General features: G+C 38.9%; 3 protein-coding genes across 4 annotated transcripts in view; all 3 read right to left on the bottom strand.

The window, feature by feature from the left end:
• Nucleotides 1–2,675, bottom strand: part of ppfia3 (PTPRF interacting protein alpha 3) — a 35,242-nt gene extending 32,567 nt beyond the window's left edge. For both annotated transcript variants that reach the window (XM_008329175.2, XM_008329176.3), the window contains exon 1: nucleotides 2,187–2,675. In XM_008329175.2, the coding sequence (XP_008327397.1) occupies nucleotides 2,187–2,519 (333 nt within the window). In that variant the 5' untranslated portion in view covers nucleotides 2,520–2,675. The remainder of the gene's footprint in view (nucleotides 1–2,186) is intronic.
• A 4,560-nt stretch (nucleotides 2,676–7,235) lies between these two features.
• On the bottom strand, nucleotides 7,236–14,498 carry nucb1 (nucleobindin 1). Its single transcript, XM_008329174.3, has 13 exons — nucleotides 14,358–14,498; nucleotides 12,675–12,804; nucleotides 12,484–12,591; nucleotides 12,241–12,377; nucleotides 11,735–11,840; nucleotides 10,687–10,872; nucleotides 10,516–10,606; nucleotides 10,369–10,427; nucleotides 10,168–10,260; nucleotides 9,834–9,923; nucleotides 8,943–9,113; nucleotides 8,678–8,795; nucleotides 7,236–8,264 (listed from the first exon to the last, which is right to left on the bottom strand). The coding sequence occupies exons 1-13, from the start codon at nucleotides 14,360–14,362 to the stop codon at nucleotides 8,188–8,190; spliced, it is 1,371 nt and encodes a 456-aa protein (XP_008327396.1). The 5' UTR covers nucleotides 14,363–14,498; the 3' UTR covers nucleotides 7,236–8,187.
• A 1,298-nt stretch (nucleotides 14,499–15,796) lies between these two features.
• ccndx (cyclin Dx) lies at nucleotides 15,797–18,936 on the bottom strand. The gene is made up of 4 exons (XM_008329173.3): nucleotides 18,368–18,936; nucleotides 18,032–18,247; nucleotides 16,877–17,215; nucleotides 15,797–16,106 (listed from the first exon to the last, which is right to left on the bottom strand). Exons 1-4 carry the CDS (start codon nucleotides 18,683–18,685, stop codon nucleotides 15,957–15,959), a joined length of 1,023 nt encoding a protein of 340 aa, XP_008327395.1. The 5' UTR covers nucleotides 18,686–18,936; the 3' UTR covers nucleotides 15,797–15,956.
• Between the last annotated feature and the right edge of the window lie 1,019 nt (nucleotides 18,937–19,955).

Here is a 19,955-nt window from a genome sequence, read left to right as displayed (position 1 = left end):
GACAGCTCTTCCTCATTGGTTGTCCCGCAATTTGATTGGCTCGATGCTATTGTGTCAAAACAACGTGGGTCTAATTTGATTGGATGTTGTGCCGACAGCTCATACACACACAGACGCACACAAGTACACAATGAGAGACACGGAGCACTCCTTAATAACTTACTTTATAATCTTTGGGTTTTGGAGAAAGTATCAAGTCTTGTCGAGTCAAAGGGCTCGAGTCCAAGTGAGTCCAAGTCACGAGTCATTGATGTTAAAGTCCAAGTCGAGTTGCGAATCTCTTTACATTTTGTCAAGTCGACTTTAAAGTCCTCAAATTGATGACTCGAGTCTGACTCGAGTCCAAGTCATGCGACTCGAGTCCACACCTCTGGTATTTAGTAGTTCAAGCAAATGTGCAGTACTTTCTTGTGCCCACTTAGGGGCTACAGGTAATGACAGTTTATTAGAAAACCCCCCCTTTACTGGACTTTACTTGAGAGTTTAACAGAAACATGAAAGTTGGGGTCTTAATTATAAGCCACACTGAGCACAACGGTACATAAAACACTGTTTTGACATCCATCCCGCATCCAAGTAATGATCTTTATAACGTGGATCAAGTACAGTCGGGACAAAGTGAAGGGGATCCAAATAGGTTTTAGTGAAACGTGTGATGAGAGACTCTATGAGTGTACTTTTCCGTCTCAACCTCTTTGCTTAGAAGACGCTTTAGGGCTGCATTTTAAGGAATAACATCTGCTACAGATGCATCAGAGGAGCTGGTCTCTTTAGTTAGCTGCTCAAACGGGGCAAGAGGAGTGAGAACGTCCTCGATTAAAACGCACGCGGTGTTAAGTAAACGTCGCGGAGAGCTCATGGTCCACGCTGTATGCAGCCAAGACTCGCTTTTGCGCAAAGAGGCTTTCCTTTCATATTCAGCGTAGCCATCGGGATGTTTGGATTTCAGGTGATACATTAAAACCCGTGGAGAAATCCCTTGCAGACGAACGCCTTATTTTAGCGTTACACGAAAAATTTCAGCATTACACGTTTTGCAGATATATTGAATTGCGCCCACACCGCACAACATGTTGACATTTTCAGACCAGCCCGTGTTGGCTGCGCTTTTTGCTTGCACAAAATACAGTACATTACATCATCACTCCCTATTCTATCCGTTTTGTCTTTGCACTTTTGGGCCATTTTGGGCCGAAAAAATTTCCCAGTGGTGCAATATTCGGTGTATCCCTAGTATTTTGTTTTGCCCACAACAAATTCAATTTTCAAACTGCCCATGTCCGTTCATGTTCTGCCACTTATTCGCTTTCGAGGTCGCAAGGGGCTCTAGGGTCAATCCCAGCTATCCATGCAGAAAGATCAACCAGGAATGGAAACTCGAAAACCAACCTGGCTGCTCCAAGCCATTATCTCTGCAAACAACGTAGCAGTACAAACAGCACCATAGTTTACGCCCTTACGGGGGTTTTTAAGACATACAATTTGTAAACTAAATTTTTATAAAATCACAGTTACAGACTTGTACCATAACATACAGCATGCTATTATTATTCAGCACTAAACCAGCACTAACAGTAGCAAAATGTATTCAATTTATGTCTGTTTTGTTTTCATGGTTTCATCATGAAGTATTGACTAAAAACAATATTTAATATTATGTATATATATATATATATAATATTTAAAAATAACATAAATGCGGCCTAACAAATATATAAATATTCAAAGATGTCAGAGTCTCAGAAGTTAATACCTGCAATGTTTATTTGCAAGAGGATTCTATACTGTATAGTCCGTTCAACGTGTACAGTCATTTCTGGACTACAAGTCGCTACTTTTTTCATAGCCTTTGAACTTATAGCTTATTTACGGGCTAACGAAGTTCATACCGCTAGCGGTCAAAGACTTTTCTGGTAGGCTACTGCATGTTATACTAGTAGCGTATGTCTGTCCTGTCTGTGAATGGCTGTGTGGGTATATGTGCATGGGGCGCGAGAGAGAGAACGTTAGCGTAAGTTGAGAGCAGTTTGAGCCTTGTGATGTTGAAGTATGAGTTGGTTATACAGGAGCTGTTCAAACGCTGTTTAGGTGCTGTTGTGCTCAGTGTGGCTAATATGAAAGACCCAGAAACCATTGGCCGTAAACAGACAAACATCACAAAGCCAACCCCCCAATAACCTCTGTACCTGTGGCAGGGCGATGGACAGCTGCCTCTGAAGTGACTCCTTTTCGTGGCCCAGTTCTCGTAGTCTTAGGTGGGCAGTACCCAGACTATCCTGAGTTTCCCTCAAACTCTCCAGCAGCCTCTCTCTCTCAGTCAGCATGTTCACCATTAGCGACTCGAGGTTCCCCGTGCTTCCCCCTTCGTCGCCACCTCGAGGATCTCGGCCGCTGTATCCCAGTCCTCCTAAACCTCCGCCCATGCCTGCGCCTCCGCTGCCACCGGCAGGGGAAGACAAGCCACCCCCTGCAATGCCACGCCCATCTTCCGAGATAGTGGGCATCACCTCGCACATCATCCTGAGACCTGAGTGTGGGAGGTCTTATCTGAGAGAAGGTGCAGTGTCTAGTGACGGTAGAAGGCTCTCTTCATGAAAGATCCAACTGTCCTTCTACCAAAGTGTCTCACCAAAACTAAAGGTCACAAGGGCGTTGAGAAGTGAGGTGAGAGACCAATGTGGATTGACAGGGGCTTGGTGGGAATGAGGGAGTGTGGGTTGGGGTGGAGGGTAAGAGGGGATATATCTATGGGCAACTTCTCACCCACAGGGAACCGCAGGCGTTACTGAGATTTGCTGTGAACCTGGAAAAGAAAAAAAAAGGCAAATATGTAAGGATGCTGTAACAGGATATTTCAAACTAAAAGGTGTTGTTCCTAAAGACGTTGATAGAAATGAATTAAAAGAAACCTGCAAAATACTCTTTCCGATCTGCATCAATAAAATTTGCTGAAAACAACTGTTCATTATTGCCGTATTTTCCGGACAACAAGTCGCACTTTTTTTTCATCCTTTGGCTAGGTTTGCGACTTATATGTTAAAATATATAATAATTTCACATGTTAGTTACTTTCACACTGACAGCCGCTAGAGGGCACTCTAGGCTTGTGTACCAGTATCTGCTATTCCTGTACCACTGCAAATGTACATGTTCGTTATTTTTACACTGACAGCCACTAGAAGGCACTCTAGCTGGCTGGTGCGACTTGTACTCTGGAGTGACTTATAGTCCCAAAAAAATCAGGTAGTGGTAACAACCTTGTTTGACTTCACCCTAGGACAGGGGAACCCAATAAGTAAAAGGAGTGCTGGTAGATTATGAGCAATAACAATAACAATAATCAAATTACTCAAATTATAATAAATACATTATATAAAGAGTATTCAGCTTATATGAGAAAGTACATACTTAATATTTCCAATGTATGTAGATACTTGCAGCCTGTTTGTAAAAAAAAACACAAAAAACTCCAGAGGCAAATATTGTTGTTATCACTTTCAAAATGCTTCTTACTGTACAGAGAATTTCAGACTTTCAGACACATTTAAAGTGTCTTAGTTTTGAAGGGAAGCTCAATTTATTAAAGTAAGAAAAAGCTCAAATGCATTGGACAACCGCCACAAATGTAACCCTAAACTCTGGCAGTATTCACATTGATACCAACTTCCCTCTGGATGGTCCAGTTAATATTTAAAATTCCATTGATACCAACTTCCCTCTGGATGGTTCAGTTAATATTTAAAATTCCCAGCTTTTTAAAAAAAAAAAACGCCCCCAAACCAGCAATCAAAACCAGAGAATACATCATATAAGAGATCCACATTATATCACTGATGTACGTTTATACTCGGTTATGGTGATTTTGAAAGCATTGTTGTTCTATTGATGTATTTTTGGGCTTAAGTTTTTTGGGGGGGTGTTTTGAGTTTTGAGTTAAACTGTCTCAATTCAAAATGCAAAACTGGCACTTTATCGGCTTTGGTTTTTGGCTGCTCTGGAAACATGCTCTGGAAATATTCCAAATGCGTGTGTATGTGTGTGTTTGTTTACACATATGTCCGTCTTAATCATACCAAAAAAGCTCACACACACAATGCCTTACACAGAAATGTAACAGTGGTTATCAGAGTTATGGTGATTGTTATGGGACTCACCTTTGTCATCGAAAACTCCTTCTTCAAAGAAAAACCTTATCTTATCTCCACTGGTTTGAAAATACTCCGTGTTTCCCTGTGGGTCAAATATTACGATGAGGACAATATCAGAGTACATGAACTTACAAATACAGGTGCCCTCGCTCACACACAGATATATACACATACACACACACACACACACATATATATATTTATATATATATATATATTATTAAAACGGTCGAGAAGGCATACAGTGTGATGTTCCACAATTTGTGTCTGGAGGAACAATAATTGAAGGGTTTTATCAGGAATTGTAATTGCGGTCTGTATCCAGGAGGAAACAGCACCGGAAATCATCATCATCATCCTCTCTCATCATTCTGCTGAATCTGGACGTTTATTCTTTTCTTTGATGAAAATGACTTGATGTCCTCGAAAATAAACTGAGGGTGGGAGGGGGGTGGACGAAAATTTTAAACGTATTACACACGAGGAAGGGACGCGAGTACAGTACGTTATCAAATCATGGTGGGACACGCCAATCATCATGTACACGATGGAGGCCTTTAAATCAGAACCAGTACGACGACGACAAATTTCCAACATTCATATTTAAATATTATGCGTTTCACCGTAATGTCACGATTCTAACGATGCTTTGCTACGTTTTTGTTTCATTCTGTTATCAACATCCCATTCACTCTTGCTCCTTTCTCCCTTTCCACCGCTATTCACATACACACGCCCAGAAAAAACAGGGCCTGGGGCAGACCGAGCAGGTTTTTACCGGCTCTTACCCTTTTCATGTTCGGCCACAGAGAGAGCAATCGTCGCTAACTCGGTTCACTCCATAAGCCGCAGGTTCTTATTCTTTCCACCGTCACAGCCCCATTAGCAGCCCGCCCCGTCCCCTCCTCATCCCCGCTGAAGAGAGCGACACTTCAGCCTCAATGCTGCGTCAATGCAGGTGTAAGGAGTGTAGAGCCAGCTACCGGTCAAGACTTTCACAGTAAAACACACAACTGGCGCGGCGACTAGTTATCCACAGTCAAGCAATGTGATGTTGCATAACATGACGTACAGTAGCATGATGTAAAACTACAAAACACGAAGCCGAGTATAATATGCCATGAATACAACGTAGGTTAATTACATTTTATATCGTTTATATCATGGCACATCGTAATACGGAAGTATTTTCATTTTTTTCCGAACGTAATTTTATTGAATGTCAAGGAATGTGATAATAAGCCGTTCCTCATAAGCAACTTATAAAATGTAACAATTTAATGCCGTTATATTTTATGCGACGTATTAACGTAATTTAATTTTACGAATGGGCAAAATTACTCGGTCCCTAGAGAGTGTTAAAAGTAGAATATTTTTTAGGTAAATAAACCGGTAAATAGCTCGAGTCTGTGTGTTAAAACAGTGTGTTGGAAATGCACTGGCATGCGAAACAGCATGAAATGGTCTGTCTACATTAGTAATAAACAAATGTAAAATATAAATCTCAAATGTGGAGCCTTTCCGCTCCTGGGTCTATGATTCTGTGTAACTTGACGTACCACCCTAACGCTTCTCTCCTCACCTCCGCCTTCACTAGCCTCTCTCGCTGAAGGATGCTGACAGTTAAAGGAGCAGCGCCACCACCTGCTGGCGTGGTTACAATGCTGTGGCCTCACTTTGTGCAAATTTTCTGTCGTTTTCCGTTACGTTTGACACTTCACTTATCACAATAAGTAGCGTTTTTCTATTTAATCATGACAGGTGGTTGGTGTACTCCACCAAAAAGTAATTTTACACTTTGTCGCCCCCTACCTCCGAGATATCATTAATGCCAGTTCAATTTAAGGATTTCACTCCGTGTACGTATTTAAGATTTGTGATTGTCAAATGAAACAAAAAAAATGTTTTAATGTAATTTTCAAAGCGCTACAGAGCTATACTACGGGAAGATGGACAGAGGCAAGTGCTCAATACAAGTTAGACCGGAAATAGTTAACATTAAATTAAAACAAAACTAAATGAATAGCAAGGATATGCAAGATTTACAAATTTAACATTAAATTAAAACAAAACTAAATTAATTAACATAGCAAGGATTTGCAAGATTTACAAATAAATAGTTCGATACATTTAAAACTTGACTTAGAAATAATGGCCAAATCATAATCATAACTACAAGTTACCCAAAGTGTTATATCTTGATCAAACGTGCGCTGAATTACTTTTATTAGAGAAAATAAAAAAGTATAAATGAATTCTTATATTAGATGATAGATTGCAGACTCCTCCGGTGTAACTTTTTTTAAATGATATTATACATGGTAAGGCAGGATTTACACTTCAGGAGGGAAGGAAAGCAGACACCTTTCCTGGGTCACAAGAGGTCATAAGGTCTCAGAAATGCTAAGGTGAATGCTAGGGAGACAAGAACGTTGTCAACAGTGTGAGTCCTGAGACCAACAGTGATCCATAAAACAGGATGAGGCTGAAAATTTTTAAAAAAAAATACCCCCCCAACTTTCATATTACATCATTCACAAAAAAGGATAAACATTTTTAGTTTTAACAAAATGTTATGTATTGTTACATTTTATTTTCCCTTTTTTATTGCATATGTGAGAACATAGGAAAAAAAAAACATTTACACAGAAAATTTTTATTTTCATGTTTTATTTTCTTGCGAGAAAAATTGGTTTGTCACATATTAATACAGAGTACCAGAGAGCCCAAGGCACGCAACCCGGCTGGGTTGTCTCTTTTGTACAAAACAAGAAAAAGAAAAAGAAATTGAACCAAAATGGGAATTACAGTGCACAAAATAATAAGCTCATCCAAAAGGATAATTGTTGGTCTGACGAGAAATAATGAGCTAACATAGGTGCTAACAGATGCGACTTATATATATTAAAATATTAATTTCACATGTTGGTTATTTTCACACTAACAGCCGCTAGAGGGCACTCTAGACTTGTGTACCAGTATCTGCTACTCCTCTACCACTGGAAACGTACATGTTGGTTATTTTCACAATGACAGCCGCTAGAGGGCACTGGTGCTTATATATGGGGTTTTTTGTTTCTTCTTCTCTTCATTAAGCATTTTTTTGGCTGGTGCGACTTAAAATACGGAAAATACAGTAAGTCCGGGATAGTGGAGTTCTCCTGGTCTTTAGTTATGAACCATAGTAGAGTCAAGTAAATATTAGAGTCGTTCTCAATTATTTTCTGCCATGCCCCCCCAAGAGGATAGATTTTTTTTTCACCCCCAAAATTGAAATACTATTGAGAAGCTGATAATATGTATTTTCCTATCCGAGAAATACTGCATTAATACAAAGAAGTACTGCATTAATACAAAACGTGGACGATAAAGAAACATAATAATGTACATAGGTATTCCATTACACATACTTGAGGGTTTCTGATCATGAAAGGACCCGCTCGGTTACACCCCTAGGTTAATACAAAGCTAAATCAAGGTTTAAAGTTGAAATGAACACATTCAGCAGATCAGTCATTGGTGGACGGTGCAAGTGAAGCAGGTTAATTAATGTCTGTGTAGGTTCTCAGTCATCCAGGTCCATTTAATCCAAAAAAATAGTTACATCGGCAGAGAGGTGAAATGTCTTCAATAAAAACCTACCCTGTCTAATTGCCTTCAATGTAACTATTTTTCAGGTTCGATTCAAATTCTATGATTTATTTTTGTTTCCTTTTCCAGTCAGTCCTGTTGCCAGTGAGTGAGTCACTCGTTTTAAAAAAAAAAAATCAAATATTTCATACAACCCCTCTTCAAATACTTCAGTTTTTTTCATATTTAGGGTCTTTTAAGATCTTGGAAAAACAGCAACAAATATTCCAATCATTTTTAAAGTTCAAAGACTCAACATTGAAACTCTGCCAACTGAAACCTAGCACAGATAATTAAAGTTCACATACGTTAACATATGCAAAACAAACAGCGAGTCTGCTCGCATAATCCAGTTTATGACGAACATCTATAGCAGTGTCAGTGTCAGTGTGTGTGTGTATTAATCCCGTTAAAGAGATTTCAGTGGAGACTCAGCAGGTAAATTCTTCTGTGCCTCATTTTCCTTATCAACTACGCTTTTAGATTCTGTTGAAAGGAGACAAACAAACAAGAAAAACAACAGTTGAAAAGGAGAACAAGAGGCATTAGCAAAGTTGTAGATAATGTAGATGGAGCTACAGGACGAAAATCAAGAAGGAAGAAGGGAGAAATAAAGGGGAGAAGAAGAACAGCAACAAGGAAAAAGAAATAAGAGGAAGGGGGGATATTATCGGGAATAGAAGAGAAAGCAGAAAAAGGAAAGATAAGAAAAAGAATATATGGAGAGGAAAATGGGAAGAAATAAAACAGAACAGGAGAAGAAAAAAGTCAATTAACAACAAGAACAACAACAAAAGTATGACAAGGAAGAGCAGAAAGACAAAGAGATGAAGGAGAAAAAAAAAAACCTGAAAAATATTTAGGTACAAATCCAGAGATTTAACTTTCTTTATGTTTACCTTCATATTCTGCCTTTTGCAGCTGTGGCTGAAACTTGAGTTCTCCATTTGAACCAGCAGGGGGCAACTCCTCTGCTGCCATTTGCTTCTTTTGTCTTTGAGATATATCTAACACCGCCTGGAAAAAAAAGAAAAAAAAACAATAATGAGCCTAACTTTATCATTAAAGAAACCGAAATGAAATAGCACCAACAGAAGCTCTGTATATATTTGGTCATCATTTCAACAAAGAGCTCCAGCGTGGGGGACAAAGATGTGAAAATACCTGCTGGTATTCCCTCTTCTGAGCCTCCAGTGCTTTGCTCCCCTCGTTCAGCAGCTCCTGCTCTCGTTGAAGAGTCTCCACTTTCCTCTGTAGTTTCATCTCTTTCTCTTTAATCTCTGCTTCAAACTGTTTCAGTTCTTCCTCGGTGTACACCGGTCGGGTGTCTAGGGTCTAAAGAGAGAGAGAGACAACAGGAAAATATGAAGGAAAAACAAAGATTACTCCTGTCAACAACATTTGTCCGTTTCAGTCAACAAATGGATTGGTTACCTGGCAGTAAAAAAAAAAAACAAAAAAAAAAACATATCTGAATTCTGTGCCTACAGTGCAACGTAACTTGATTTTCGCCTTAAGATGGTATGTAATACACCTATGCTAACATCATAATCTAGGAAAGAAGTTCCCAGTAAAATGTTTTTACATTGACAGAACTCCCACGTAAATGCAAAGCAGAGGATGAAGCCTTGATGTGTGTCCATTTTTTTTTGTTTTTTTGTCTTTTTTTGTGTGGGTGTGCAAAATTTTCTCATGAACCAAAGGGGGCGTCCACTAGAGAACATTTGGGAACCACTGATCTGGCACATAAAATCATTATTAATCAAGAGTCTGACTTACAATTTGAAGCTGTAATGAAAGTCAAGAAAGCAAATGAAGCACAATCCAATGTATAGTGTAATGTGATTTTTTTTTTTTTTAACAAACTACATTGGAATGATTTATAAAGACTTTCTTAAAACAATTATGGGGAGATTGCAAACATAACCACAAAACACCATAGGTCGAGGATGTCGTAAACCAAGAAGCCCCTGTACTCATTGACACAATTTCCTTGACCTCATCTTGAACCACAACATGTGCGATACTTCACAAAACACTCCACGGGCAGTTTACCTCCCACTCTTTGGGATTATTGAACTCCTGCTTCTCAGTGGACTTCAGGAACTCCTCCAGGCTGACCAGCCGATCTTTGTTAGTATCCACCTTAAAACGTAAAAAAAAAAAAAAAAAAGTAGTGGTTATTTCGGTTGACAACTATGAAAAAATAAACACATCATGTAGCGAACATTTGTGTATTTTGTATCTTTCATTCACAGAGTAGAGCCAAAACAATAAGTAAAAGATCCGATTCAAGATTCGATCTTCCCGGAACTACTTACATTTGGTAACAAAATTATTACATACATGATCAAGACAAGTGCAGAAAAAAAACTAACTGGAGACTTACATTATTCATGAAATGCTCCCTCATTCTTAGCCTTTCTTCCTCCATTTCCATCATATCATCCTCTGCATTGTTAGGGTCGTAGACCTTCTCCAACTTGAAATGAAAAAAAAAAAACAACCGTCAGCTGCTTTAGCAGGAATTTAAAAAAAAAAAGGTGGGATGAAAAAAGATTAACAAAATGGATTGTGTGCCGTTTCATACCTCTTTCGTGAAGAGAGCTTCTAATTCATTTTCATCTAAAATGCCATCTTCGTTTGTATCTAAACAACGTGAAACATATGACAAACATGTTCATTTCATTTCAAATTTAAAAGAAAAAAAAGACTCAAATGAAATGCTTTCACCCACCGTGCAGTTTAAAGAAGGTTTTGGGGTTAAATTCCTGTGGATCCAGTCCATCCGTCTCCTCCCAGACTTCCCTCAGCTGAGCAACGCTACCCTGAGCATCACAAGAAGGAGGCATGAGTATCTGAGATTAACCCTTTGCAGTTAATGACTCACAAATGCTTCTAAACGCACCGGAGCATTGACTTTTGGGTGCTGCCGGTGTTTTTCCTTCAGCTCCTGCATCATTTTCTCCTCTTTATTCCTCTTTTCTTGGTCCAGGCCCTTAAGGTACTCCCGCCTCTCATGCTCCTTCAGCATCTCATACCGCTTGAACTCCTCATGTCTCTCAACATCGAAGTTTTCCAGGTCCTTGGTGGCCTAGACAAAATGGGTGGTTGATACTTCGTCTACTTTTTCCTTCGGCTTTGTCCCTTTTTTCAGGGGTCGCCACAGCGAATCACTGATTTCAGAACTGAACCGCCATTAGGGTTTTGAAGCTTGTGCCGAGATGCAATAATTCGTCACATTAAATCACAAGCTCGATCTCCAATAACCTAGATACCGTGAGACCTCTGGTGGCTGCTCAGTACAGAAGGTGAGCTAGCGAACTCGCTATCATTTATCATTGTGATAAACAAGTGGTTAAACACACCCATCGTTGTTATGGGCCTGAGGTTTTTAATGTACTCTACTTCATGTTGAAAACAGAGATTCACCGATTGTAAAATTCTGGGGAAATACTAAAATCTAGGCTTAAAATAAAAACGTTTTTGTTATTTATTCGCTCTTTTGTGCCACAGAAACATGGCTGACATTGCTGAACTGTTTTAGCAGTTGAAAAATGAAAATTAACATTACAATTTCGTGTGAATTTTTCGTTATGAAGAGATATGTATTTTGTGTGATCTGTACACCTGACATCTACTGCACTCTACTCTTACTGAAGTTCTTCAATTTCAATTTTTCCATTCAAAACAGAACGGAGCTAGAAAAAAAAGATATTAAATTAAAATGAACGAAATTCAATTGAACTGAAATGAAATGTATTCAAAATTGATGGCTAAAGTCTGATTTTACCTAAGGTTGGCAGCCACAGAAGCGCGGGGAATTTAATGAATAAATGAATGAATTGGCTGATTCAATAATTCAATCATTAGTTAATTCGATTGGTATAAACAAACTATCCCATTACAGTTGGAACTGCACGTATTGGGGATCACCGCTTGCTTCGTGGACTTACTGTGGAGATCAGTAGCTCCAAGTCTTTGGCCTCAAAAGTGTTTTGATTGTGTGGATCCAAGTGTTCAAACTGTTTCAGCAAAGACGCATGGTCAATTGGCACATTCCTGCAAAGCGACAAAAAACAGTCAACAACAAAAGTGCTACACGGGGATCACGTCTTGTGGGATCAAAAGATACCATTTGCCAACAACAGAGCAAAAACCATAGGGCTAAAAATGTTGATACCCGATAAATATGCTGACATTTAAAACCTTCTTTCTTTAAATTTTCAGATTTTTATTTCAAAAGCCAAACCAAGACTTTAAAAAACACCTGTTACCTTTGCTCTGATCTGAAGAAGTTTCTACTTCTTCACAAACACATTAAAGTCCATCAGCTAAAGGTCAGACTAAAATATTCAATAAACCTCAGAAATTCTGTCCTGCAGTCATGAAACTAGGTTAGCGTTTCATGACCGGTCCTACATAAAATAAATTACAAAACCAAAAATGGGGCCGAATGAACGTACTCTGTGAGTTGGTGCTGTCCACTTTCGCCTTCAGTAACATCCTCAGCCGGGAAACTTCCTGACGCTTCAGCTCATCCAAACGAGTCCTAACGTGATGACTGACTAGGTCGAGCTCATTACTTAGGTGACCATTCTGATGGAGGACAGCAACAACACAAAAAACACACCCAGACAGATATAAGTGTAAAGAGAGCAATTAAAAATAAACTTCGACTGTTCTCTAAGACATTTGAACAAACCCTTATGTCCTCTGCGTTCGCCGTCTGCAGCTTCTCTCTGAAATGAGGGTCGGTCTCCAGAACCTCGATCACTTCTCGGAGGTATCGATCATAGTACAGACCAGTGTCCTGCAACATCATGTTGTGAATAAGGGTTATTGTTATGTGAGCAAAGCCCATGTGCAATAAATGTAAGGGGGAAAAAAAAGTACCGTGTTATCTTCTTGAACATTCTCTTTGACCTCTTGGGTCCCTCCATTGCGGTCAATAGGCACTGGACAGACCGGAGCAGTGATGGAGAGGAGCGCCAGAACCAGCCAGCCAGGTTTCAGATTCATCCACCTGAAATTTTACGAGGAATTAGCCTCAAAACGCAACAGAACTACCCGTGTTGGGAAAATGAAAGTGAGACACACAACAACAAATGTGACCTGTTAAAAGCAGAGAGCACTTTTTTTTAACAAATGTGACCTGTTAAAAGCAGAGATCACATTTTTTTTGCTGCTTTTTAACCCATCACCGAAGTAAACAGTGGGCAGCTATAAGCTGCCTGGGGCAGCAGTGAGTGGGGACGGTGACACACCTGAGTGGTAACTTGGCAGCCGGTGGACTCAAACCTGAAGCCTTCCGGACCTAAGTCCGCTTCCTTAACCGCTAAGCTACCACCGCCGGGTAGACCTCCTGTGTGGTACCAGTGCCTAAGACACCAGACACAGTCACACATGGTCCTGGCTCATACATAAAGAACAGAGGACTGATACGTAGGAAGCAACAACCACCTCCAACACTTGTGAACATCCAGGGAATGGACATGGAGATGGTGGACATCCAAGTAGCTGGGTGTTCACCTGAACTTAATTTTGGACTCGTCTGATCACGCTGCTGCTCTGTCCAGGAAGGGTCAGAGCAGACTGCGTACCTGCAGAAGAGACCGAGGACATTTAGGGTGCATGGGGCACTCCTTAAGACCTTCTACGACTCTGTGGTGGCATGAGGTGGCATCTTTTTATGGAGTGTTATGCTGGGCCAGTGGCATCTCGACAGCAGATAGGAAGAGGCTGGACAGACTGATAAGAAAAGCCAGCTGTGTTCTATAATGCCCTCTGGACAAAACAATCAGACTGAACCATCACTTCCCCACATAAAAACCGAAAATATGTGAAATGTATTTCAGGAAATACTGTATGTTCAATATCTTAACTTTCACATGTAATATTATGTACTTGATCCCTTCTGTGTGTTACAGTGACAACCTTAATATGTGCATATTATCGACTGTTATATGTTTGTTTTGATTATCTGCAATAGTTAATTTAATATTACAGTTATTATTTTTAACTGCGATATTTCATAGTAGCTTGTGCTTCTGCAAATTAACTTGTATAACTGTTAGAAACGTCACGCTGACATCTCTATTACTATAGCACTATTTTATACTACTGCTATTCTTCTTTATACCCTGTACTGTACTCTGCTGCTGTTAACGCTGTGATTCACCCCGAGTAAATGATTTTTTTTTTATCTTATCCTATCAAAACGGAATAACTTGCTAATTCGACATACGTTATCTATATTATACTCGTATATAGCTACAAGCTACATCCACTATAGCTTGCAGCTTACCGGTTTTTGTTAGCTTACAAAGGAGAAAACAATTACGCGTGTAATGACACGGGTCAGGGTGATTTTTTAAGGCGTTGCTGACAGGACAAAAAGTGTAAAGCACTCTGTTCTTTAACTACTGCGAAGTACATTTTCCTGTAGGAAAACAACAACACCGTCGTTTCGAGATTTTAACATTTTCAGTGGTTTCTTTTTAATAGTTCTTTCCCAAATAAAAATACAATATAAATGCGTTTTAACAAATACATTTAACCAAGATACATGTCTCTTACCACATATTCTTTATCGGCCACAGGATAAAACCCGTGAAATTCACTTCTGTCGGGGGAAATTGACGTCACGACCTGGCATGGGTATCTGCGCCGTGCTGCTTTCAAATGGCATGGGAAATGGTATACTGGGCATACAAAGGTAGACTCGACAATAGTGTGGAAACCAGATGATCTATGTACATGTGGGATATGCGTTCGTATTTATTTAATGTTTTACAAAACATGTGTCAAACTAAGATCTAAGGACGTAACTAAATCACAGACATGCCATATAAAAATATAAATTGTCCTATTTTGGGGGAAAATAGCATTCGACATAGCTGCGCATAGCAACAGGAATTTATCCAATCAGCGTTGTCGAATATGATAGTTTAGGAGCGATTAATTTGTCGCATTCGTTTTCTATGACGGAGTGGATATCTGCAGATATTGAAAGTAATGTACCCGGATACCACAGACAAATGATTACAAAATCCATAGACACATTACTACAATATATTCAATTTTATATTGTCTATAGTCAATTTTGCCCCCTGTCACACCATGTGGCGTGCCTCTTGCGTTGCCTATTTACTAATTACCCACCGTTTCATGTGCTGAGCTTTGCACTTCTGCCACAAGGTGTCACTGGTGTAACAGTCAACAGCATTACCTGTAAATATGATTAAGTAATCTGTTTACATGTTCAGTTTCAAATGCAAAACTTGTGTTTGGCAATATGCTGTTTATGTTTTTGTGTAAGAATGCCTCAACTATGCAATGATGGCATTAAATAATTGATTAATTGTAAAAGTAAAACTGCCCATCTACAAATCTTAATTTGTAGAATACACGATTTAAAATTTGCCTTGTTTGCATTTGAAAGTAAAACTGCCCATCTACAAATCTTGAGTAAAAGTAAAAAAAAATACAGGATTTAAAATTTGCCTTGTTTGCATTTAAAAAAAATGTCAGTGTCATTCCTACATGAAACTTTGAGAACCTTTACCCCAATGCGGAATTAGTTCAACAAAAAAAAAACAACATAAACAGACAAAGCACAAAAAATAATATATTGTATTTTGTAGAACATATGATTTATTTAGTAAAATATATATTTTTTATAATAAATTAAGTACAAAAACATTAAATCGACATTCTGAAATAATTTAGTGTTTTAGAAAACTGAACATAAATTGCACATGACAAAATAAAATCACAGGAGAAATAAAGTTAGACTGGCACCCAATACAATAATAATAATAATAATAATAATAATAATAATAATAATAATAATAATAATAATAATAATAATAATAATAATAATAATAATAATAATAATAATAATAATAATAATAATAATAATAATAATAATAATAATAATAATAATAATAATAATAATAATAATAATAATAATAATAATAATAACAACAACAACAACAATAATAATAACAACAATAACAATAATAATAACAACAATAATAATAATGGAAAATATATTAAGATACATTAAACAAAACATTGGCAATTTGAGGTCATATTAGGCTGAATGACTTATGAGTTTGACGAACTTCAACGGTTTTGATTGGTTTACACTTATCAGAGCAGCTTATTGGGAATTTAAAAGTTGATCTCCCTCATGTCAGTTGGCGTCCTGGCTCTCTCGTCTTCTACTTCCTCGTCCTTCTCTGAGGGACCTATCTGAGGGCTACTCCTTAGCCGGTGATGAAGGCCGTATTCAATCATTTCACTGTAGTATTGCAGCACCGCCTGAGGTACACACCAAATAATGGGTTAATGTGATATCTTATTGATAACAATCACAGAAATTACAATGAATGAAAACATTTCCACCCATGGCATGACAGAAATGAAATTGAGAACCACTGCTTTAACCTAGCCATTTCGTCATCGTGGTGCATCCACCCAAGAGTAAATTCCTTTATTGAGTCCATAAAAACAAGACGCACCATAAAAAACAACAAGATGAGGCACCAAAACAAGGATGATAAAAACCTAAACCAAGAAGGTTCTGCTCAGGTAGGCAAGGGGAATTAAGAAGATGGCCACTGTGAACACTCACTATCACAACACCTAAGTGAAAGGTCAAGGTCCAGCCACTGTCCAGAACAGATTTTATTTACATTCCTTTAAATACTGTTTCCTATTATTTGTTGATTTGCCTGCTGTTCAAGCACTATCATAAACAAGATAAGAGATAAAAGATTACTTATTATTTTTGGGAAATCATATCCATAGGGCTGGCGCAGGGAAAACTGAGTTGCTGTAGGCCTAGACCGCCAGGGGGACCTCCCATGGTGCACTAAGCATGTTATCCTTCCCCACTCTTAAAGGAAATGCATACATAATGTTATGACGATAACCTGTTCTCCTCCATTTTGTACACTTTTCTAATTGTTTTTCTAACGTTCATAAACAACATTTCTTGCTAACTGTAGCACATTTTAGGATGCAGTATTGCACAATAATCTTAAGGGGAACAAATACAAACAACGAATACGGTCCTAGTCTGTACTCACCAGGTCGCTCTGGCACAACTCCGCCAATGTTTCGCTTGTGCGTTCCAGCTGAGTAACCCCTTTTTTGCCCAGACCTCTTAACGCACAGACCAGGGAGGCAGCAGCCACGAGGGAAGGTGGAACTCCCAAAAAGCGGGAGTCGCAGACACACATAACAGCCAAGGTGTCACTGTGTCTCCTGAGGGTAGACAGCAGCTCCTCTTCGTCTTCTTCATTGGTGTCATTTCCTCTTGCTCTTTCTCCCTCTGCCACAGAAACAAGGAAGTGTGGAAGGAAGTCCTGAGGAGTTACAGCCGCTGTGTCCCACCTGAGGGTGGCCAGAATGACACGCTCCATTTCCTGAAGGAAAACAAGGGAAATGATGTGTTTGCCCAGAATGACACGCTCCATTTCCTGAAGGGAAACAAGGGAAATTATGTGTTTAATGAGAAATACATGGCAGTCCTGTTCGCCAGACTCACTTACAAACGCCTTGGAAGCGAATTTAAAGTGACACAATTTTGTTTTTTTTAGTTGAATGACTCAAATGTTTGTGATATGTTTTTCTATTAAGTTAAACAATTTCTATCCAATCATCCAATCAGCAATTTATGTCAATATCACTGTATATATACACTTAACATTAGGAATTGATCATTTGTTCATTTTAAGGAGTTAGTCGTGTCTAGACTGATTTGATTTTGTCCCGGACACTTTTTCTACTCACACTAATACAGTGCGCCTCCTGGTGGATTATTTAGGAATCTTTAAGAATTATTACGAATTTCAAGTCTTTTCAGTTCACTTTTTTTTAATTTCAAAATCCATCAAGATGGCCGGATTGTACGCCCCCCCCCCCCCCCCTTTGCCCCCCCCCCCCCCCCCCAGCGGCCCGATTTTTGGCCCATGGGCCGTATGTTTGACACCCCTGCATTAATTAAGCTTTCATCTAGAATATATTCAAATATAATGGTTTTTTTTTACTATTATTTTTATTTCAAAGTCTTGTAGTTTTATGTAATTATTATGTTATTCAAAATTATATAATTTATTTCAATAAAATATAAATATAAAATACAACAAAATGTGATTATCATTCAATTTTCTGTCTGCTGAGGGACTTGTGAAATGTCAGCTTACAAAAAGACTCCAAAGGTGCTGGAGGACCGGACTCACCCTCAAGCTCGACGCCTCAAAGTTGTTCTCAACGGCCGCACAAAGCGCGTCAGCTGTAACGTTGTCACATTCTATGAGTTTGGAGGCAATAAGGATGCAGCCTGCAGCCAGGCAGTATGGTGAGATAGGCAAGGACAAGGAGGCAGACAGGAACCTGTCAATCAGAGAGATGGACAGAGGGAAGACAGCTTCATCACAGCCGCATTCAAAGCACACCTAGAGGAGAGAGAAAGAAAGAAAAAAAAAAAAGTATATAAAAAAGATAAATTGTCGACAAAACAGCACACACCCTGCATTGAAATTTGGAGTTAAATGAAGTAGTAAAGAGTCTCATACATCCAGGGCCCATTTAGTGAGCTCCTCCCTTTGCTGTGGATTTCTCTGGATGAGAGCGATGTAGAGTGCGGAGGGCAGGTATCGCTCCTCTACGTGAAGAAGTTTTTGAATCACGCGGTTTCCGGACACCGTGGGGTCCCAGGTGGCTCGCAACGGCGTTGAGCCCCTGGCGACGGGCTCCAGATTTTGCACCTGCTCCTGTCTGAGGTCATCGTCCACCTCTTCACACCAGAGAGACAGATCCATCTGAACGACTCGGTGTGTGCAAAACCCGGCAGAAGTGGTGTCCTTTAGTTGACATCCCTGTAGATCTTCCATCGTCACCTGTTCTGACGTCTGTGCTGAATCTCACTTGATCACCAATGACTTTTATACTCAGTAGGAAGAGAGAGAGAGAGAGAGAGAAAAAAAAAAAAGGGGGGGGGAGGGTGTGGAGCAGGGCGGAGACTCATGTGACTGACAATGGGAAGATAACAATACAGTGTGAGCAACAATTGCTTCAACAGGTGGGGAAAGAGAGGAGACGGAGGGAGGAGAAAGGAGGAGGTGACCAAAAGCGCAGACAAGAGAGGGAGTGGTCCTCGGGGACAGAGCAACAGCTTGTACCCGACAGTAAAAGAGAAGTAAAAAGAAAAGACCATGAAGGGTGGGGGGGTGAGAGAGAGAGAGAGAGAGGGAGAGAGAGACAGAGACAGAGAGAGGGGTCACCTTTTGACTGTGACAATGGATATGAGGAACAAATGAATGGGCTCGTGTGTGTGTTTTTAACATGTCAGAGGGGAGAAGTTAACACCGACATACAGCAAATGTCCGCGACAGACAGGTTATGCGACAACAAACAAACAAATATGTATACGTACATAAAATATTCATAATTATTTTTAAAATTTGCTAAATGATCTGAAAACATAAAAAACATTAATTGTTTAGTTTAATTAATTTTTTTTATTTTTAAGACATTTTTAAGAAAGCTAGGATTTTCTTTTAGCTGAGAATACCAATTTGTTAGCGTAATATTGTGACTTTATATCACGAGAACTTTTAATTTAGTTGAAATTAAATAAGCTTTAAATTCCTAATGAAATGTTTTTCGATATATATATTTCTTATAATTTCAGTTTTCTCTGTCGTAGTCTATGTAGCAATGATATAAATAACTATAATAATTTTGAGATTATTTATTCAGTAACAGATTTCTTTTTTATTCTAGATGATTAGGGCTTTCATTATTGACTTTCACTTCATATAGAATTTGATCACGAAACACATGATAGACAGTATTTTCCGGATTATAAGTCACTTTGTAGTATAAGTCGCACCAACCGAACAAATGCGTAAGGAAGAAGAAAAGACACATATATGTCTCTCTAAGTCTCTTTAAAAAAAAAAAAAGTGTGACTTACAGGAGTAGCAGATACTGGTTCACAAGCCTAGAGTGCCCTCTAGCGGCTGTCATTGTAAAAATAACAAACATGAGAAATTATATATTTTAATATATAAGTCGTACCTGAGTAGTAGTCACAAACCCTGCCAAAAAATAAAACATTTTTTATTGTTTTTTTTTTTACATTTTGTCTTTAACTGAGAC

This window comes from Cynoglossus semilaevis, chromosome 17, assembly GCF_000523025.1.
Source record: "Cynoglossus semilaevis isolate Cse_v1.0 chromosome 17, Cse_v1.0, whole genome shotgun sequence".
Taxonomy (NCBI): Eukaryota; Metazoa; Chordata; class Actinopteri; order Pleuronectiformes; family Cynoglossidae; genus Cynoglossus; species Cynoglossus semilaevis.
This window is presented reverse-complemented; position numbering and strand designations above follow the sequence as displayed.